Here is a 23,133-nt window from a genome sequence, read left to right on the forward strand (position 1 = left end):
AACATGTAAATAAACATCAAATATAATAGGATTGTAATAACTGCTCAAAAATGTCAACATTTATGAATCATAGATATAATGTTTCCTGCAATATTGTATTATTTGGAAATGTGATAGAATGCATCATAAATTAACATTTACCTCCACAAATTACTCAGCATTTATTTCTCGAAATATTTCTACGCTTTCTACGTAACTGATTTGTAGTTTCTTTGATCTGCGATGATAGCACACACATGCAAAAATACGATGATAATAACTTAAGAAACAGCCGTAGGCTGTATTTATCTGAGGCATGCAATAAATTAGGTGTCGTAGTTATATTTTAGGAGCTTGTGCACACTGCGTTGGAAATCGCCAGTGCTTCCTTGAAAAATAAACATGCAAAGCAAATAAACAGAAAGAGTAGGTACAACTGCAAACAAGCAAATATCGTTAATTATCTCTGCTTGGAACGTTCGTAAACATGAATGTACACAAAGATTAATTTTTGGTTTCAACTGGAATTCAAGTGTCCTGTGGTCATCATGTTAAAGCTATTGCAAGGAAATATTTTAAAACATAATTTACTCCAAAGGTCTAAGCTTGGTTTTCGTACAAAATTCGCTTCTTGAAACCAACAAAGTCACCCAAAGAGAAAATTTTATTACAAAAAGCGTTTAAAAAATACTCTCGGAGCTTCATAAATTATAACATCATTGTAAATGCTGCCATGTCAGTGGTAACTTAAAATTTCTTAGTTGTCTACACATTCCAAAAAAAAATTTCATGAGGCATTTTTGATTCTACGAGTGAATTCAATAAGAGTGTTTTTCATTTAGGCATTTAAGATTTTATTGCTTAAAAACACAAATAAATTTTCTGATGATAATAACCAAATAATTTTTCTACATCTTCAAACTACAAATAGTTCTTCATAAAAAACTTATGAACAATGAAATCAATACAAATACGCCGATATAGTAGTAGTAATAGTTGTAACAGAAATACACTTTTGATTAGAGATAAATATCCAATCGTTTCCATATATTTCTCATTACATATTTCATCTGAATAAAATATTTAACAAACTTGTCTTCTTCAGCATTGGAAGCTTAAATACTAAACTTCTCTGATCGACAGTAACAATTCCTTACCAATAATCAGAAGACGGGTTAATGAGTGAATGGGGATGTGTGACAGCTCTTCAGGGCGTGACCTGCAAGCTGCAGTAGGTAGCTCGTCGGCTCACGTGAGAACGGTTCAGGGATCGAGTCCCGGGCAAGGCATGGCTGTACAATTGTAAACGTCGAAACAGTTCGCAAAAACCTTTGAAGTCAATGTCAGGATGGATGGCTCTTTGGGGATTAAAAACTCACCAGGGGAAGTGGCCGCGTGTAGGGAAACCGCAGTGCGAACACCGCTAATAGAAGACAAACACCACAACTGTCCTTAATATCTCTGCTACCCCATTCCCCCCTGGGAAGGGTCAGACGTTGCCCAAAAGACTCGGGCATAAGTCGGATTCAATGTACAGAATTTTTTCGTAGTCCCAAACTTCGGAGAACGATGCACAAAATTATGCGAAAAATATTACAAATCCTTATACATTGCTTTCTCACTACACCGGCTGTTAAACTATTACAAGTCTAATTTTCCCCTTTGGGGAGTTGCCCCTCCCCATTTAATTGTAATGAGGCTTCCACGGATCTTTAATACAATACAGCCCTCTTGGGCACTTGCTAATGAAGGCCGGACCTTCCCCCCCCCCCCCTTTTTTTCCCTTCTTTTGCACTAGGATGAGTTCGAATGGCGAGCGAAACGTTTTTTTCTTGAATAATGAGTATAACCCATTTATGTAAAAAAAAATTATGAAGTTTTAATGCTAGTCCAGTGTTACCACACGCACTGAACTAGCATTACAAAGGACATTATTCACATCACTGTCCGACCATGGTTCCAGTTCTCTTCGGCTTCCCGGAATCACTCCAGGCAAAGCTGGGAGGGTTGCTTACCCACTGTATGCCATTCGCGCGTTCTTCTTGTTGCCTGGCCTGAGTCGCATTGTGTTACAGCTGTAGTGCCTTCGCTCTCAACGTCGAGATGAAAGATATATATATATATATATATATATATATATATATATATATACGCTTAAATATTTAAAAAACTTTGTTTTGGGGGGAAGGGGGGGATCAAACGTCATTTATCTGTTTATTTTCAGATGAAATAAGTTTATGAACTAAGTTATATGAAGATATATATTTTAACATTTATTTATGCATGCATGCCTGTTGTACGCACGTAGCATTTAAAAAATTATAATTTAAGCATTCTTATATATTTATAAACCGATAAATTAAAATCGCGTAAATAAGCCATTATTTTTAAGTTAACCGCATAAACCAACAGGTATGGAAGAATATTACCTAATTATTATGTATTATTCTTTCAAAATAAAAAAAAAGAAAACATTATAATGGTCAGTAACACCTATCCGCAGATTACACGTATATCTAACTGTACTGCTGTTACATTTTAGCGTATTGTAGGGTACGTATTATTTAAATCATCTCTTACCTACAATTAATTTTCTTTTAGACAAAAAAAAAATGTTCTGCTTTTTAAATCTATATAAGCTATACGTGTCAATAAAAAATTATACCCTTGCTACTCATTTTTTTTGAGTTATTTTGTTAATTAAAAAATATTTATAAATGATACTTAAACAATATTTATACTTGCGTGGTGAATGACAACCTAGAATTATTACATGAAACGCTTGATACGTGAAAAAAGGTTTTATATTTTTCGGTCGCCAACTTTTTTTCTTCGAAAGCCAAGTGAATGTCAATATAACAGCTCCACAATGCTAGTTAATACGTGTACTTGTAAATTAAAAAAAGGACAGGTTTTTGACTAACTTTCTCAATAAGAAGCAAAAAAAAAAATTTGTTTTACCTCTTTAGGAAATTAATTAATTTTTTGTGTGAGTAGTGAAAATAGGAGCCACGGGTGCAATGCTATTCTTATGGGACTACGACACGGTGGCTTCTCAGTTGTGGCTTACCAATAGGGAGGAATCGGCCATGTTCGGGTGCCTTGGCAATCTGTTGGATGTGTGTATCCAACCTATCTGACGTGCCTGGCTACCGGCTGGATGTGCCTGGTCAACAACTGGAAGTGTATAACCACCAACTGGTGGTGTCTAGCCGACAACTGGTCGTGCCTTCCTGGTCACTGAATAGACGTGCCTGGCCACCGACTGGATGTGTTAGCTTGTCCAAACGTCTGGACGCGCGTGCCTAGCCCACCGACTGATGTGCATGGTCACCAACTATGACAGGAATAGCTGACATCAAGACTTGCCGGGCTTCAGTCTGGATGTGGCTAAACCACCAACTGGATGTGTCCGGGTAATCAACTGCCATGTTGGAATGCCCTTCAAACATATATCAAGTCATGTAGAGGAACTCACTTCGCCTTCTAAGAAGACTGTAGAAATCCCGAAATGCTTGTAATTTCCTTGTTTTTGTTCTTGTGGTAGAGTATAAATTATGTAAAAACAATTAGTTGTAAGTTTTTGTCTTTTTTCTAGAACCTTTGATTTTTTATTATTTTTTTAACTAAATTGTATTTTTTTCATAAGTCAAGGATCTTACCAAGGACAGGAATCAATTGATACAGTCAGTAAATTAATGAAAGAATATTTTGATGAATTTAGAATTTTCCCAAATTTCTAGCTAAATAACTAAGGATTTTCAAAATGGTGGCAACGATGGTCGACAAGATGACGGATATCGTGATAGATGACTGTCTGTTAATAAATAGTACTACACGCTAGCGGATTTTAAGGCATGCAAAGGAATAGCTTCGTCTTCTAAGAAGACTATAGATATCGAGTAATGCTTGTAATTTTTTTTGTATGTGTAGATTTTATGAAATAATTATTTATTTGTAATTTTGATGCTAATTTTTCTTGAATCTATTACTTCAATCTTAACTTAAAATGAGCAAATAATTTTTACCTGAATTTATATATTTTTTGGATCAAGCAAGGATGAAACCAAGGACAGGAATCGATCGAATCAATCATTATTTTAACAAGTAATTGTTTTGATGATTATTGGAATTTTTCTCGAATTTCTAGCTAAATAAAAATACGAATTTCCAAGATGGTGGCTAAGATGTCACGGATAGCATACTGGCTACTGGATGAGGAATTTAAGCCGCTTTTAGTATCTTTCACGTTGTGTTTCTAAATAAGAGATTTTAAATAAAAATTATTCTGTATCAAGCAATGATCGAACCAAGGTTAAGAATCGATCGATTATATTGGAGGCTGGTAGATGAGGAATTTTTCCCTTTTTGAGGTTTTTTATCACCATATTTAATTAAATAAATATTTTTACCTAAAATTTTCTATTAAGCGTCAAGCAAGAATCGAGACAAGAAAGGAGAAGTTAATACAATCAATAATTATTTTTAAAAAGCGCTTTTTTTGATGACTTTTGGTCATTTTTCCTAATTTCTAGCTAAATATTTACAGATTTTCAGAGATTGTGGATTTCAATGTTGGATTTGGAGTTATCCAATATGGCGCTGAGGTCATGATCATAAGCAATGAAAGGCGAACACACCCGAACATGGCCGATTCCTCACGATTGGTAAGCCACGACTGAGAAGCCACCAAGTCGTAGTCCCATAAGAATACAATAATTGTGCCCGCAGCCCCTATGTTACACTACTTGTGTGTATTTTGACAGACCAGGCATGTGGTAGAATTAATTTAATACGTTTTATGAACATACACCATTGCTGTATACACTCAATGCCATAAGTAACTTAATAACGGACAAGTCTACGGATATTCAAACAAACAGAAATTCCCTGGAAGGAATGAGTCAAAATAGGTGAAATTTTAAATTTATATTTTTACATATTTTGTATCATATACATATAATCCTATTCCTTCCACGAAATTCTCTGTAGTGTCTAAATATTTGAGATTGGCTGATTTGGACTTGTTTTCTGTGTTTCCCATGCATAGTTTTTGTCTGTTATTGAAGGTTCTTATGACATTCAGTGTAACCATCAAAGGCGCATGTCTTCCCACTCCATGAACTATTCAAACGTATTTGGTAGAAAGTTGTCAGCAGGTTATTTCTCTCTAGAGTCGATTGCTTCTCCTTGAAACAAAAAGGAACTAAATGAATAAATATAATGTGTTATAAATTTTTTTTTCTAGCTCAACATCCTATTTGTGGAGCTTGTATATAAAATTTGTAAGAGTTTATAAGCACATTATAGTGAGAAACTTCAATATGTAGCCATATATCGTATAGATACAGGAAAATTTTGGTTACTAAGAGAAACCGGTACAACAAGTACAGTGCTGTAAAAATTTAGACCGAACAGTTCTTGATTTAATGCAGTTTTTTGGACATACGTCATTGCACTTCCCCGTTGCATGAATTATTTAAAGAACAAACAGTTCTTGCCAAATTCGTTAATGTCTATAACAGCCATGAGAAATATGCCCAGCACTTTGTGACTTTTCCCTTCCTCAAAAATCGATTTCTTCATCATTTTAGTAAACAACAGACTTAAATAAAATGGATGTACCAATTATTTTTTTGAAATTATTCACTATGTATCTTTCATTATTATTCATTCACGTTTCACATGATAAATGTTGAAAGAGAAGCTCTATCAACCACGTTTCCCACAGTACAGTCGTAAGAAAAGCCTTACCAACATCGCCACACTAAATACAGTCGAAAGAGTAGCTCTACCAACCTCGCAGCACTGAATGCTGTTAGGAGATAAGCTCTGCCAACCTCGCGCACTGAACATAGCCGCTCTGAATCATTGGCACTGCCGGGCCGCCGGTGCAGTGAGTAGCTAACTGCGCGGAGAACGCCGTGTCAGAGGAGACATCTCGTGTCCAGCCAGCAGCGGGCTGTGAACAATCCCGACACGGGGAGTGTGGCAGGCGGCTCTCCTGTTTGACGGGCTGCGCCGTGCTGGCGAGCAATGCGGCGCACGTGGACAACGAGGGAAAGCACTGACGATAGCAAGTGTGTGGTCGGGTTGAATAAGGAAGCGCGTGTTTGGTCCGGGGGCGGGGAGAATCTGCCCTGTGTGCCGTGCGCCGCTGGCTTGATACCTGGAGGGGAGGCGAGGTGGAGAAAAGTTAGATAAGGGTCTGTGATGGGAAAGAGGCGGAGGAGGGGGGTGTATTAGAACACGGTGCCCACACCCCCTTCCTTATTCCTCCTTGCTCGATGGATCCCGAAGTCTGGCGTCCTTGTACGTGTGTGTGTGTGTGTGTGTGTGTGTTGGCAAAGTGAGGCGGGCTTTCATCTTTCATCTGGCGAGATGGCAGGGAAGACTGCGCGGGTTTTGGAAAACCTTTGCCGTGAGTGGGGGAGGGGGGTAAAGGGCGGAGGAAGAGGTCGGTAAAGGTATGGGAAGGGGGGAGTTGGGGACGAGAGCGAATATTACGAGCCTGAGGGAGCTTTGTCGATTCTCCCTGGTGGATCCTCCAGTGCAAACATGGAACCCCGGTGAGCGAGGGGTTGGTGGGGTTGGAGTGGGGGAGGGGCGGTAAGAGTACAACCCTCTTCCTTCCAACCCTCCCCATTTCTCCCTTTTCCCCCTTTTCTAACGTTGAGCTCCCCCCCCCCCCCCCCTTCACATCCCTCGTCGCACAGTCTGATGCGGCGCTCACAAGTCGCAAGCCTCATTGTTGCTACGTAATAAAAAGTGTAAACACGTCTTCCTCCTGCCCCCTCTACCGACCCCTTCGCACAGCATCCCATCCCTTCCCCAACGCCGTTCCTTTTTCAACTTTTATTTCTTTCTTTTCTTCTGCCTCGTCCCGTTTAGCGAGCACGCACCTTTTCCTCTCGCCCCTCCCTTACGCGATCTAAAGCGCCATCACCCCCTTCCCGACCTTCCCACGTGAGCCGTATTCTCTCTTCCTTTGTTCCACGGCCGCACTCTCTCCCTCCCCCCTCAAGCGCCCTCAAGCGTCTGCGAGCGCCTGCAAGCGTCCACCGGTGCCCCTCGCCCGACAACCAGCGAGGGCTGTTTGTCTGAGTCTGTCTGAGGTCTGGGGTGACAGTCTGGTTCCCGGCCGGGCGACGCGACCACCGACCACCAATCACGGGACGCGACAGATGCTTGCCTGTCGCTCACGAAGCTGTCGTTGGCCTGCGATTGCAAGGGACGTAGCTAGGGCAAGAACTCTAACCAACCAAACCCCAGCCCCTCATATCGCCACCACGTATTAATTCCACTACTTCAAATATTTCTACGTTCAACATGGATGGTAAGTAAATATAATTATTTGCATTCATTTTATTTTTAATACATGGCAAAAATGCCAGTTTTAAAATATTTGACGATATATAGGTATATATATATCCTATATATATATATATAACAAATAATTTAGTCAAAATGCCATCCACCATTTTCTTGTGTTCTAACACTACGATATTCTTGTAAAATACTGTAGTAAAAATTAATATGCCAGTTTCGCCCCCCCCCCCTTCCAAATCCGTTGCCCGGGGTACAAGCCCCATATGTTCCCTTAGATACGTCCCTGGTGATTGACCACACGACTGCCATTCAGATGACGGCAACAGTGCCACATACGTGTTCATTAACAGTGCACCAACACACACCACGGAGGTGCAAGTCTACTGAGCGGGGGTCTGTTCTAAAGTAGAAGTCACTCTGGTTGACGATACAAACCGTAGTTTTGTAAAGTCTAATGCTATAAGTGTCTCATTATCTTGAAAGGAACTCTCAAAAAAGAATCTTTGGAAATGCTTTCATGAAGTAAGTATTGATAAATAAAGATGTTAAAAGAACATGAAAAATTAACTAGCAGAAAGGTTCATACAAACCAAACTTGTAATTTTTTTATATCTAGATTGTTCTCATTTTCACTTCAATTATTAACTTGGAAAAATACTGTATGCACAAACTCCCTACAAACAATTTTTTTTCAAAATAAAGTTATTAAATGAAATTTAAAATTTTAATGCAGAACACTTTTTTGATCACTGCTGCACTGTTGTTAAACATGAAAAACTTGTTACAGCAGAACATAAACGTACAAAGTGCTATTATATATAATAAACGTTCTCAAACATTACTTTGTAGTACAAACAATTTCAGTGTTATTTTATACAGTTTTAATAACTTTAATAACATTGATAAACATGCCAATATTTCTGACAGTAAATTAAGCTTATAACTTAATTTATTTACTTAAATAATAAATGTTTAATTGAATAATAAATTCCAATGAGAACTTCTTTAATAGGAAATACATAACTATTTTTATATCAAGTTTGTAAAATATGGTATCCGCTTGGTAACTTATAATGTAAACTTGCTGTTCCAATACTTATGTTCATTGTGAAATTCTTGTTATTTCTTGATATATCCTCATTGTTTCGTTTTATAATTTACTATGTTTTATCTTTTTTCTGTTGTTTATTTATTTTTAAATATTGTATTTTCTCTGTTCTGTTATGGTCACTGCAAGTATGTGGGTCAGTTGCGCTTGTGCCTACCTGCTGCAGATTCTCACAGGCTGTGCTAGCCTGCTCTTGGGATAAGGCTTGTTACGTGTTTCTTGTAAGTATGTGTCGTGACCGCTCTGAAGCCATGACCTGCTGATGGGCGTGTTGCAAGTGGATGAATAAATAAACAGCCTCAGCATAGTATCTGACACATGTTTTTGACGTTGTTATTGACGAACAAGTCGTCCAATGATGTACTCGAGCATTGCGCTGGCGCAGATCGCGCGCGCGGTGTAAAGCCACACTCAAGTCTGTGGTGCACAGACACACTCGGTTTGTGGCGCAGAGACGTGCTGGAGGCAAACAGCTCTTTACTATGACTGAAATCCCTGTGAAATGACAGTGAGTGGAATGTGTGACTGGGAGTACTGTTTGACGGAAAAGATTATTTAAAGCAATGTAAATAACGATATAAAGTAAATAATCTAACAATTTAACTTTTTTTAAATAATAAAAATGTTAAATTTGAGCATTTACCAATATACGGAATCCATATTTGACAGCCACAAATTTGTTTGTAACGTGTGGATGAAAGGGTTTGGTGAAGAATTTACACATTTCATTTAAGGTTACAAAGGTTGCGCCTGTATACAAAAAAAAAACTGGACCGTTGTATAATACGCGAGCCACAAGAAATTCTAACTCGGTGAACTATCACGTACAAAAATTCTGTAAACAATTTTTGTCTCCAGTTGCTAGGTAACGCTGGCGGAAATGAGACAACTGCATGAGCGTATAGCTCGCTCTCACCAATCTGAACACATTTGGTGTAAAAATTTGAAAACATGAACAATGGCAGGGGTCATGTATACAAATATGAGGGTCACAGGGTTGCTCCGAACATCTTCGGAATGAGTCTCGTTTATGAGCGCTGAGTCAGTGACCAGTTGATTCGCAGCCGGGGAGTGCTATGTTCTTGTGTCGTGTCACGCAACACTTTCCTTCACTTACAAGGCCCTGTCAAGAGTCACGTTTATGCTTCCAACACCTTCAAATATATTCTGGCAAATAAAGTTGTAGGGTTAAGACGTCACCAAAAACGTCACTCTATCGCAGCCATGTTTGTTTGACAAGCTGCATGACTTAAGTTTCAATAAAATATTTTGCATATAGGCCTAGAACAGGTTCAAAAATACCTATATTGGAAGCTGGATGCAATCAGCCAATAAAATCGTGCCAAATTGAAAATTAAAATGACATCCGTTTCCATTACAACGAATATTCAAAATGGCGAAGTACACATGGTCGATTGAAGAGGTTATTAAAGTAAAATATCTAAAATAATATTAATATGAATGTCAGTAGTGTACAATTGGGCATAGTGGCACTGGATTCTGGGTGTGGGTGGGGATGGATTCAAAGACCGACCGCCATCTGACGTCACGGCGGCCATTTTGGACTCAAAATGACTGAAATATGACTCAAAATTCCTAAAACATTTCCTGATTTAGAGGGACGAATTCCCGTTTTGAGGAAAATTTCCCGTTTTTGTCCTTAAAAAAATACCAACGGTTTGAAATTTCCATTTGAGGCTTAAGAATCCATATCTACAGCCTCCGATAAGCCTCTGACGACATATTGGATTGTGATATAACTTTTGCAATTTTTCGTTACGGCCGATATCTTAAATTTCTGTAATTATTATCTGTTTTCAATGGGAATAATTTTAAAATTTGTAAAAAATTAATTAATTAAATTTTAATAAAAATATTTAAGAACACCGTTGCACATATCGTTAGGCCCGCCATCTTGAATTTAGAATGTTGGAATTATCGTTACGGTCGCCATCTTGAAAATTCGTAATTTTAATGCTGGAAAATCGGGAAAAATTCATAAAAAATTGATTTTAAAAAATTTAATAAAATACTATTTAAAACACTTACTTACGTCCTTGGTTCGAATCCAATGAGGTCAAAGAAAATGAAGATAGATTCTTTCTTCACGGAAACCACTGATCAACTGACCTCCCACCACTAATGTCAAGGTATATATATCACCAGCTATTATGACGTCATGTCTGCCATCATGTTTTCAGTAATCGATACAAGGAGCACTAGTGTCATGTAGTACACATGCCATCTGCTAGAGTGCGTTACCATCCTATTAGTTTAATTTTTGTTTGCTAGAGTGTAGTAATTAATTATTATTACTGTGGCATCCGCCATCTTTAAATTTGGATGCCATCTTGTAAATATGTAATTATTTATACACAAATTCGGGAAAAATTCCAGAATTCATTAAATAAATTTGCAATTTGATAGATTAGATTAATTCCTGTCCTTGGTTCAATACCTGGGTAATTCAAAAACATTATTTTTTTTTTGTAAAAAATACTTAATTCATAAAAAAATATCACTTATTAAAATAATGATTGATGTGATTCGTCTGCTAGATTGCGTTACCACCATGTTAGTTTAATTATTGTCAACTAGACCTTTGACCTTGACCATGAACTTTGACCTATTTCATACTCGTCTGCTAGAGCACACTAGTGTCACCAGATGCCACCTATAAGGTGAAAATTAGGAAATGAAACATGCCTCCTTAGTGTCAACAGTTTTCTTTGGCCACAACAATTTTCCACATTTTGATATCAGCTATTTGGCTGTTATTATGTCACAGCTTATACTTACATGAAATGCCTGATGTTAATTGTGACTAGCTGAGAGAAATAGTTTAACCTTTGAAGTCATTGCAAATAAGTATATAATTAATGTGTGGGGACCGACCTAAACTGTAATAATATGGTTAATATACACTCTGCTTTGAGCATAATAAAATTTTTTTTCCATTTTGAAAGATTAATAAAATGGTTACGGTCTAAACTTTGTCGGTCGGTTGCTCTCTATTCCCCCCCCCCCCCCCCCATCGCCTTAGTCATGACCACAGCTTTCGGGGTGGCTGGAGGGGGTAGTTCGCAGCCTGCGATCAGACATCAGATGGTCGCACCAGCTGGTGAGCGCAATCTCCAAGGGGCGGTGACTCAAGAAGAACAATATACTATATATATTATATAATATATATTATATATATGAAAAATGGCATATAAACAGCATAATAATTTTATAATTTTGTCTGTGTTCTTTAAAATCAAAAATACATTTTGTGTAATTTTACAAAACATTTTTCTAGAAAACCAAATTGCACTTAAGTCTCCGGTTAAAACACACGAATGAAGCTATAAGTTTTATTTGAATTTCTAATGTGTTAAATTACACATTTGTATGTATTTGTGAAACTACACACGCACACCAAAAGTATAAAAAATTTCAACGTTCCATTTTTTTCCATCATTACACGCTTATTTAAAATATGCATAATTTTTGCCACAGTAAATTCACAACGACCAAGTAAATCGAAAAAATACAAAGTTATGCATATTGACAAAAAACTTATTTCATCTTTAGTGTGTTACATATCACTAGTTAAACAGATAGTTACGAAAGTGGTATTCCCATATCTTAGAGTGAAGCATGATTTTCGAGATGATAAGACACCAGTTTGTTACCAATATTTTGTGAAAATTATGTGTTTCATAGTTCTGGGACTATCTACGTTATTTTGAAGAAATATTACGCAATTATTCATTTGATTTAAGAAGTGTAGCTCTCCAATAGTATATTATTAATTCGTTCATTTGTCTGTAGTGTTTGACATTAATATTTTCTGGTGGAAAATAAATAAATTTGAGTCATTATTAAATTCTGAAGTTTGGTAACAGTTTTGGGATCTATCAATGTGAGAAACTTTAATTTAATCAAGGCTAAGATTTTAAACATTGGGGGTTGCTTATAATTGTATTCAGTTATTATTATAATTAATACATGACAAACAGTGCAAAACTGCAATGGTGTATGTCCAAAAAACTGCATTAAATCAAAATTACCCATTTCACTATCGTTAAAAGAACGTAATAAAAGTTATTAAAATATTTCATTTATTCATATTTATTGTTTATGACAAATATATGTCTATCTAAAAATATAAATATTTTTGTTGACGAAATTAAAGGAAAAAGGAGAGTAACAATGGTTTGACAATACTTAAATATATCTACGAAAATTTTTATGACATTGGGTAAGAATTTTAAATATAAAAACTACCAATACTTTTTACTACTTTCAAAAATCCCAACCCTATTGAGATAAAAAGGAGGTAAAAACTGTAAAAACTCCGAGGTAATCAAGCAGAGCTTAAAATAAAACTAATATGACTAATACAGGCCTAAATAGAAAAGACTGGCTCTAAAGAGTGTAGAAGTCAGCTTGGGAATCACGCAGAGAAAACCAGGAAAAGTTCCGCACGAGCCAGGCGGGCTGGCCACGCCCCGGTCCCGCCAGGCCAGCAGCTTGAGCGCGACCCAACTGTGGGCCGCACAAAGGCCGGGCACGAGCCAGGCGGGCTGGCCACGCCCCGGTCCCGCCAGGCCAGCAGCTTGAGCGCGACCCAACTGTGGGCCGCACAAAGGCCGGGCACGAGCCAGGCGGGCTGGCCACGCCCCGGTCCCGCCAGGCCAGCAGCTTGAGCGCGACCCGACTGTGGGCCGCACAAAGGCCGGGCACGAGCCAGGCGGGCTGGCCACGCCCCGGTCCCGCCAGGCCAGCAGCTTGAGCGCGACCCAACTGTGGGCCGCACAAAGGCCGGGCACGAGCCAGGCGGGCTGGCCACGCCCCGGTCCCGCCAGGCCAGCAGCTTGAGCGCGACCCGACTGTGGGCCGCACAAAGTACGGGCACGAGCCAGGCGGGCTGGCCACGCCCCGGTCCCGCCAGGCCAGCAGCTTGAGCGCGACCCAACTGTGGGCCGCACAAAGGCCGGGCACGAGCCAGGCGGGCTGGCCACGCCCCGGTCCCGCCAGGCCAGCAGCTTGAGCGCGACCCGACTGTGGGCCGCACAATGGGCGGGCTCGAGCCAGGCGGGCTGGCCACGCACCGGTCCCGCCAAGCCAGCAGCTTGAGCGCGACCCGACTGTAGGCCGCACAAAGGGCGGGCACTAGCCAGGCGGGCTGGCCACACCCCGGTCCTGCCAGGCCAGCAGCTTGAGCGCGACCCGACAGTGGGCCGCACAAAGGCCGGGCAAAAGCCAGGCGGGCTGGCCACACCCCGGTCCTGCCAGGCCAGCAGCTTGAGCGCGACCCGACTGTGGTCCGCACAAAGGCCGGCACGAGCGAGGCGGGCTGGCAACGCCCCGGTCCTGCCAGGCCAGCAGCTTGAGCGCGACCCGACTGTGGTCCGCACAAAGGCCGGCACGAGCGAGGCGGGCTGGCAACGCCCCGGTCCTGCCAGGCCAGCAGCTTGAGCGCGACCCGACTGTGGGCCGCACAATGGGCGGGCACGAGCCAGGCGGGCTGGCTACGCCCCGGTCCTGCCAGGCCAGCAGCTTGAGCGCGACGCAACTGTGGGCCGCACAAAGGCCGGCACGAGCCAGGCGGGCTGGCCACGCCCCGGTCCCGCCAGGCCAGCAGCTTGAGCGCGACCCGACTGTGGGCCGCACAAAGGCCGGCACAAGCCAGGCGGGCTGGCCACGCCCCGGTCCTGCCAGGCCAGCAGCTTAAGCGCGACCCGACTGTGGGCCGCACAAAGGGCGGGCTCGAGCCAGGCGGGCTGGCTTCGCCCCGGTCCCGCCAGGCCAGCAGCTTGAGCGCGACAGACTGTGGGCCGCTCAAAGGCCGGCACGAGCCAGGCGGGCTGGCCACGCCCCGGTCCTGCCAGGCCAGCAGCTTGAGCGCGACCTGACTGTGGGCCGCACAAAGGCCGGGCACGAGCCAGGCGGGCTGGCCACGCCCCGGTCCCGCCAGGCCAGCAGCTTGAGCGCGACCCGACTGTGGGCCGCACAAAGGCCGGCACGAGCCAGGCGGGCAGGCCACGCCCCGGTCCCGCCAGGCCAGCAGCTTGAGCGCGACCCAACTGTGGGCCGCACAAAGGCCGGGCACGAGCCAGGCGGGCTGGCCACGCCCCGGTCCCGCCAGGCCAGCAGCTTGAGCGCGACCCGACTGTGGGCCGCACAAAGGCCGGGCACGAGCCAGGCGGGCTGGCCACGCCCCGGTCCCGCCAGGCCAGCAGCTTGAGCGCGACCCGACTGTGGGCCGCACAAAGGCCGGGCACGAGCCAGGCGGGCTGGCCACGCCCCGGTCCCGCCAGGCCAGCAGCTTGAGCGCGACCCGACTGTGGGCCGCACAAAGGCCGGGCACGAGCCAGGCGGGCTGGCCACGCCCCGGTCCCGCCAGGCCAGCAGCTTGAGCGCGACCCGACTGTGGGCCGCACAAAGGCCGGGCACGAGCCAGGCGGGCTGGCCACGCCCCGGTCCCGCCAGGCCAGCAGCTTGAGCGCGACCCGACTGTGGGCCGCACAAAGGCCGGGCACGAGCCAGGCGGGCTGGCCACGCCCCGGTCCCGCCAGGCCAGCAGCTTGAGCGCGACCCGACTGTGGGCCGCACAAAGGCCGGGCACGAGCCAGGCGGGCTGGCCACGCCCCGGTCCTGTCAGGCCAGCAGCTTGAGCGTGACCCAACTGTGGGCCGCACAAAGGCCGGACACGAGCCAGGCGGGCTGGCCACGCCCCGGTCCCGCCAGGCCAGTTGCTTGAGCGCGACCCAACTGTGGGCCGCACAAATGCCGGGCACGAGCCAGGCGGGCTGGCCACGCCCCGGTCCTGTCAGGCCAGCAGCTTGAGCGTGACCCAACTGTGGGCCGCACAAAGGCCGGACACGAGCCAGGCGGGCTGGCCACGCCCCGGTCCCGCCAGGCCAGCAGCTTGAGCGCGACCCAACTGTGGGCCGCACAAATGCCGGGCACGAGCCAGGCGGGCTGGCCACGCCCCGGTCCTGTCAGGCCAGCAGCTTGAGCGCGACCCAACTGTGGGCTGCACAAAGGCCGGGCACGAGCCAGGCGGGCTGGCCACGCCCCGGTCCTGTCAGGCCAGCAGTTTGAGCGCGACCCAACTGTGGGCTGCACAAAGGCCGGGCACGAGCCAGGCGGGCTGGCCACGCCCCGGTCCCGCCAGGCCAGCAGCTTGAGCGCGACCCAACTGTGGGCCGCACAAAGGCCGGCACGAGCCAGGCGGGCTGGCCACGCCCCGGTCCCGCCAGGCCAGCAGCTTGAGCGCGACCCAACTGTGGGCCGCACAAAGGCCGGCACGAGCCAGGCGGGCTGGCCACGCCCCGGTCCCGTCAGGCCAGCAGCTTGAGCGCGACCCAACTGTGGGCTGCACAAAGGCCGGGCACGAGCCAGGCGGGCTGGCCACGCCCCGGTCCCGCCAGGCCAGCAGCTTGAGCGCGACCCGACTGTGGGCCGCACATAGGCCGGCACGAGCCAGGCGGGCTGGCCACGCCCCGGTCCCGCCAGGCCAGCAGCTTGAGCGCGACCCAACTGTGGGCCGCACAAAGGCCGGCACGAGCCAGGCGGGCTGGCCACGCCCCGGTCCCGCCAGGCCAGCAGCTTGAGCGCGACCCAACTGTGGGCCGCACAAAGGCCGGCACGAGCCAGGCGGGCTGGCCACGCCCCGGTCCCGTCAGGCCAGCAGCTTGAGCGCGACCCAACTGTGGGCTGCACAAAGGCCGGGCACGAGCCAGGCGGGCTGGCCACGCCCCGGTCCTGTCAGGCCAGCAGTTTGAGCGCGACCCAACTGTGGGCCGCACAAATGCCGGGCACGAGCCAGGCGGGCTGGCCACGCCCCGGTCCCGCCAGGCCAGCAGCTTGAGCGCGACCCAACTGTGGGCCGCACAAAGGCCGGCACGAGCCAGGCGGGCTGGCCACGCCCCGGTCCCGCCAGGCCAGCAGCTTGAGCGCGACCCAACTGTGGGCCGCACAAAGGCCGGGCACGAGCCAGGCGGGCTGGCCACGCCCCGGTCCCGCCAGGCCAGCAGCTTGAGCGCGACCCAACTGTGGGCCGCACAAAGGCCGGGCACGAGCCAGGCGGGCTGGCCACGCCCCGGTCCTGTCAGGCCAGCAGTTTGAGCGCGACCCAACTGTGGGCCGCACAAAGGCCGGGCACGAGCAGGCGGGCTGGCCACGCCCCGGTCCCGCCAGGCCAGCAGCTTGAGCGCGACCCAACTGTGGGCCGCACAAAGGCCGGGCCGGATATTGTATCGAGTCTTCCAACCCCGCAGTACGCAGGCCCGGAGGCGCAGCCGACCGCCGCTCTTCCGTTTCCGGCCTCGCCTCTGGAAAGTGGTCGTGTTATATTGAAAAAATGGTTTCCTCCGAGAGGAAATTGTAGCTGCCAGAGTATACAGTAGACATCTATTGCCACAGCGTAGGAGAGACAGAGTGAGGAAGGACTAATATGCTCACCTACCAGCGCTCAAACAGTCAGATGATAATAAGACACGTTAGAATCTCTATTGCACGCTTCGTTCCAGATTGTATAATTAGTTGGCCATTTTAATACATTTTAAATTGTTTGAGCATCATTATATAGTGTATTACTAGAGAGACTGTGAATATGTGTAATAACTTTATTTGTTTTAATTGGTAATTGTATTATATGTTATGTAAATAAAAATTAGCCACCATTACTCCACAAGACAGGAAGAAAATTGTCTCATTAAAAAAAAGGGGGGGGGGGGGGGAATTTAATGCTGTAGAAAACAACGTAGAGAATGATATTGAAGTCTAATTATAAAAAAATACATTACTACACGCTCTAACAATGTTTTTTTTTCCATCGCCAGACTTAGTTAGCTTTCCGATTTTTGTGTGGTACCGAAAAAATTGATACTGTTTAATCAAATTTCCCAAATTATATAATTTGTACCAGAAAATCTGTCATTTCTCGCTGCAAACAGATTAACTCGTTTTGTACCAGATTTGAATACTGAGTAATATGTATATGAATTGTAGGCTAATTAGAATTTTCCGTACATTAATTTTAATTTTAATTAGCGTTTGGTTTCGATTTTGTTAGTGTCGTATTGGTCTACTTCGTAATGAAGTTACAAATATCAGTTGAATAAAATATAATTTATACCATATTCATATACATATAAAACAAATGTGATTGTGGAATTTATGAAACTTAGAAATATATATAGGGGAGACCGGGGCAAGTTGACGATGTTAAGCTTTGAAATGGCCTTTAACAGATAAATAAGCATATATAATATCTAATTTGGTACCAATACGAAGTACATACTAATTTCTACCTAAATATGTAAAAAGGTTGTATTACTTTGCGTAGTTCCGAAGTTATTGACAAGAAACCAATTAGTTAGCACATTCGTCATCTTGCCCCAGGAGTGGGGTAAGTTGACGAACCTATTGGGGTAAGATGACGAAACCAAAATATATATATTTATGGACAAAGTAAACAATAGTTTTATAGATATCCTACACTAAACTACGTGCAGGATGTAAAGAAGATATATTGTAACATATTTGAACGACTTTGATATAATTCCTTGACTTCATAATTGGAAAAGTTTTCGTGCCACCACTCAGAACATGTGGAACACTGAATCCAGTCTTCATTTGGAGGTTCCACGTAAACTTCTTCACATGCAGGGCAAGAAACGCTATTTAGGCTTTATGGTTTTGTACAGAATGATCAGAGCTTTGTTTTTCAGTTTTCTTAGTTTTTCTTTCATTTTTCTTCTCTTCATTCTGCTTCTTCTATCTATCTCTACGTCACTCCAACGCCTCCTTTCCGTTTTCCGCTTATAATATGCCTAGGCATCTACAAAAAAATCAAACAAAATTGTTACGACTATTAACACAGGAACTATTTATAATATTTTATAATTTCATTATTATTTTTATTTTACTTACATTTTCGTCATATCTGTACATCATTGGTTTAAATAACACATATAATACAAAATAATGCTCACACTGTCATTACCTATGGCAAGTTGACGATTCGTCATCTTGCCCCCGTCAACTTGCCCCAGCAGCCGTATTTTTGCTTTACCAAAATCACGAACAACATTAACAAATTTTCTTCAACAATCTATACACTAAAATACTCCCAAAAGTCAGCATTTCATTTTACATATATAAACATTTAAAACGAATGGACTCTTTTCTCGTAATAGCTTAACATACGTACCTTCAATATTACAACAATGGCTCACGAAACAGACTGCCTCTCAAAACTGCCACATTCAAACTGACTGGAAAATTCCGCTGCACCTGCCTAGTAGGTGCAGATGGTGACACACAAGGTCACAGGTGCGCCAACCGTCTATCTGTGTTTCTGGATTAGTTACATACGATTCGTCATCTTACCCCGTTCGCCAACTTACCCCGGTCTCCCCTATATATATTTTTTTGCAAAACTTTGCGTCGTAACAAATCGGAACCCTTAAAGACACCAATAATGTAAAGATAAATATAACTACCAATTAATTAGTTTTTGTTTAAATCAAACATTTATATTATATAACAATTTCCCTATAAAATTAAACTACTTTCGTGATTGTAATCTTATTTTCTGAGACTATGCCACCTTTATGTTTACATTAATTTTCCCGTCAAATTTTCAGAAAAAATTAAAAATATTTACTCGTAGTATAAAAATTTTGATGTATTAATAGTCAATAAAAAAATTCTCTCGCTTTAAAACACGTTCCGCAAATATTTAACAAAAATAACGCTTTACATTTCAATTTCAAATTCAAACATAAGCAGCAGAACAACCGAAAAAAGAGATTGTTCATATTCACAGGTAAATGCCCTTGCAATTTCTATACGTAAACAGTTTCAACCCAGCGTGTGTTTTTTAAAATAAGTTGTAATCTTATAGGTAATCGTCCCTCCTATATTCCTCACTATCATCTCCTAAAACTATGTATCTGTTAAATTTGTATTTAATAATTTTTGTCCTAACGAATGTGCATTATTTCTTTAATTTAACCTCAGCGCGTCTCTTTACTCATGTCAAAACTATTCAGGGTAAAAGTCTGTCCCTATAGTGCATATAGTTATGGGGAATTATTACTGTATACATTATTAAAATTTAAATTTTAAGGTATAGGCCTATTAAAATTTTGCTTGCATGTTTTCTGTGTGTTCCGCCATCACTTGAAAACTACTATGAAACGTTGTGTCTGCGGTTATTTTAAAAACTAGGTTGTGTATCAATACGAAATTCTCCCATCAGGAAATAATAAACAGAGTAAATATGTTATTAAGTAGTATAGTTTGGGGGCTACTGATACTAGGTTCTGGGTGTGGTGCCTGTGTGCCGAGCCACATCTCTTATTGTGACGTCACGGCGGCCATCTTGGATGACCGTTACCGTGACCTTTGACCTTGACCCCGGCGGCCATATTGGATCCGCCATCTTCAAAACGAGTTCCCCACTCACTCATGATGATGAAATTTTGTCGCGGTCGCCATATCGATTTTTTTCTGTTCTGCTGGAGGCTGCCATCTTGGATACAGACGCCTTTGTTTCTGCTATTTGTTCCTAGAGAGCACTAGCATCGCTCTTGATTTTTTTCTTTTCCACTGGAGGCCGCCATCTTGGATACCGTCGGCTCTGTTTCTGCTGTTTGTTCCTAGAGAGCGCCAGCGTCGCTCTGTCACATCACATAAGGTCGATTTTCCAATACCTACCATAGCTATTATGGTCCTTATCGACATATTAAATTTAATTTTTTATGCAAAATACATTGGAAGCACTGTGATTCAAACCATCGCAGCTCTGATCTCTAGGTTGGAAAACATACGCCTTTAACCGCACGGCCATTGAGACATTTACCAGACTGAGAATTAAATAAGGTATAGGTAGGTATATAAAAATAACATGCATATTCGGACTTGTAATTTTTTGTAATTTGAAGTAATAATATCATCACCTGTTCGAGACAGAACCACCATCTTGAATTAAGACATAACATTTGTAATTATCGTTACGGTCGCCATCTTGAAAATCTGTAATTTTTATGCTAGAAATTCCGAAAAAATTCCAAAAAATATTTTAAAAATTGCCTACTTCAAACGTTCAGTTAGTTAAACATTTCGGTCCTCGGTTCGATTTCCGGCGAGAGTAAACCAGTAATTTATTAATATACCTATTTAATAAAATTCTCAATAAAAAGTATTAAAAACATCTTACACATCACCCGACATGTTGAATTGTCACCACTGTATCAATTATCGTTACGGTCGCCATCTTGAAAATCTTTATTTAATATACGATTTTAATGAAAAAAAGTTCAAAATTCATCCAAAAATTAACTTATTAGAATTCTGAACAAAAACTAATTTACTCATGGCGATCGGTTGAACGGTTTATAAGTTTATGCGCTGAGGCGCTATCTTGTGGAGAGTTACAAAACAAAATGGATAACAAAAACATTTTCCATGAAAAAATAAAACTCTTCGATGAGCCAAATTTCAAGGCGATCGGTCAAGCGGTGTCGGAGTTTATCAACGTCATACATACATACCCGCATCCTATTATTAGAGACCGGAAAAATTCACGGGTTCAGTGACCTCTAGGATAAACTCCACGATCCTCTATGTACTAGGAAAAATTGCGCCTGCTCATTGGATGATGAATCGTGACACGTGTTACGTGAGATGCTTGGGATTTGATACTTCTTTTGTTGAAGGTTTTTCATTGACTTAGAGTCCTTCAAGTAAACGGTAGTCCAATCGCTGACTCAGAATGAAGGTGAACGAGTTTGGAGTGTAGCCTACCGCGAAATGAATCCGCGAATTTTTCCGGTCTCTACCTATTATATGTATCGTTGGCAACTGAGTTTTCAAAGATGTTCCTCCGCAGTGATTGTGGCGGGGTGGTGGGTCGACGACCCTGCAGAGCGGAGGTCACGAGCGGCGAAGGGAAGAGAGCCGGGCGCTAGCAGGCGCTGGCAGGCGCTGGCAGGCGCTGCGGGCCGACACAGGGGCACGCGCTGTTGTCTCAGCGAGCCCCGCGCGCTTTAGCGGTGACTAATGACCTGTTGGCCGCGGGTTCGTTCCCCTCCCTGTCCCACCCTCCGCCGACAATCAATGCGCCATTGATCTGCCCTTCCTCCCGGCCGCGTCGAACCTGACAAACGCCAAACCCCCCTCCTCCCCTCCTACAATCCGCCGGGTGAACGAGGGGGGACCGCGATGTGTGTGCACAGCGCCGGCCGATGGATTTCTGAATTGTGACGTCATCCTTGAGCCCCCGCCCCTGAGCAAACACGGGTCTCCCGGCGCAGGGGCGCGGCTGTGCTCTGGTCGTCGCGCGCCACTTCGCAGCAGTCCCAGCAACTGCGTCCAACACACTCTGTCGTGCACGAAAAACACTCATTAATAGGGCAATGTAGTTTTCGCGAAAAGATTTCTACACCAGCCTTGTGTTAAAACACTGTAACATCGTCTGTGTTCCGTGATTGGTTGTGTTTCTTTCCGTTGCATGTTTACTGTCGGTCCACAAATCACAGTCGTTCATTGCGGAAGCCAACACGTTCTGACTGGCCCGGCCAAACCGAGCGATGGCTTCTCTCGCAGACGGCAGCCAATCGCAAGGAAACAATCGCTAACGCGGACATAACTTTTCGCAGTCTAACGAGCGATCAGATGTATTCGCGAAAAACACCTGCCCCTACTCATTAATAAGTAGAAACCTAAAAAAAAATCGCGCATTCAATGACCTCCATGGTAGACTATACAGTCCTCTGTACACTCGGGCAAGAAACGCCAGTCCGACTTGTGAGCAGTCTCAACTGGGATGTCTGCAACTAAACACTTTTTCTCATTGTCCTAGAGCCCTCCAGGTAAACAGTGAGCCAACAGCGAAATCAGCTCAAATGTATAGATATGCATTCGAAATTTTTAGCCTACCCCGAAATGAATCAGCTAGTTTTCCCGGTCTCTACTGATTAAAAATGATCCAATGATGTTTGTAAATACGCTGATTTACTTATTAAAACATTTACGATTTCACTAAGACCATATAAGCTAGGAAAATTGGCAATACATTTAAAAAACAGTGTTAAGTCTGCACCCAATACATTGCTTCTCCCTTGTACGCGGATGCTGACCGTGTTTGCGACAGAACTATGACCTCACAAGTGAAATTATTTTACGGTGATACAGTTAATATTCTCACTACAAAAACACTTTGTTTATTTAAAGTGTATTATTCGCTACTATTACCGCTAATTTTTAACTGTGTACAAATATGGTATCGCTCCTTCATTTGTTTAAGAAATTGTCAATGTATAATAAATGTATTATTATTGAATCGAAAATTTCCTACACAATTACTGCAGAGGTTGATTACTTCTGTAACATGTTTAACAATGTTACCCAGAAGATTTTTACAGCGTGGAGCACCGGTGCATTCTCACTGCGTCTAATGTGTCAGAGGCTATCACTGTAAAAAAAAATTGTTTATACTTTTGCAAAGAAAGTTCTTGGAAACTCAGTTTACAACGATATCAATCGTAAAAACTGCAGGCTTTATAACATCTGCCTTGCAGTTTTACAAGTGATAGCGTTGGAAACGAAGTTTCCAAAAATTTTCCTTGTAAAAGTCCAAAAATATTTACATTGTTGTTTTGGGACCCCACCTTCGGTATGCATAGCTTCAGATCAACCCTCGCCACTTTATTTCC

General features: G+C 43.6%; 1 protein-coding gene across 1 annotated transcript; it reads right to left on the reverse strand.

Annotated features, from left to right (window-relative positions):
• Positions 1-6,999: 6,999 nt before the first annotated feature.
• On the reverse strand, positions 7,000-15,876 carry LOC134536302 (uncharacterized). The gene is made up of 4 exons (XM_063376054.1): positions 15,863-15,876; positions 15,275-15,782; positions 12,960-15,230; positions 7,000-7,197 (listed from the first exon to the last, which is right to left on the reverse strand). The coding sequence occupies exons 1-4, from the start codon at positions 15,874-15,876 to the stop codon at positions 7,000-7,002; spliced, it is 2,991 nt and encodes a 996-aa protein (XP_063232124.1).
• Positions 15,877-23,133: the final 7,257 nt, after the last annotated feature.

Source organism: Bacillus rossius, chromosome 10, assembly GCF_032445375.1.
Source record: "Bacillus rossius redtenbacheri isolate Brsri chromosome 10, Brsri_v3, whole genome shotgun sequence".
In the NCBI taxonomy this organism is placed as follows: domain Eukaryota; kingdom Metazoa; phylum Arthropoda; class Insecta; order Phasmatodea; family Bacillidae; genus Bacillus; species Bacillus rossius.

Excerpts from the sequence above, each read along its gene's own strand:
- LOC134536302 (XM_063376054.1), bottom strand. Across the intron at positions 15,231-15,274 it reads CTGGCTCGTGTCCGGCCTTT|GACCGGGGCGTGGCCAGCCC; the intron begins GTGCGGCCCACA and ends CTGGCCTGACAG. Across the intron at positions 7,198-12,959 it reads CTGGCTCGTGCCCGGCCTTT|GCCAACGACAGCTTCGTGAG; the intron begins GTGCGGCCCACA and ends TTGCAATCGCAG.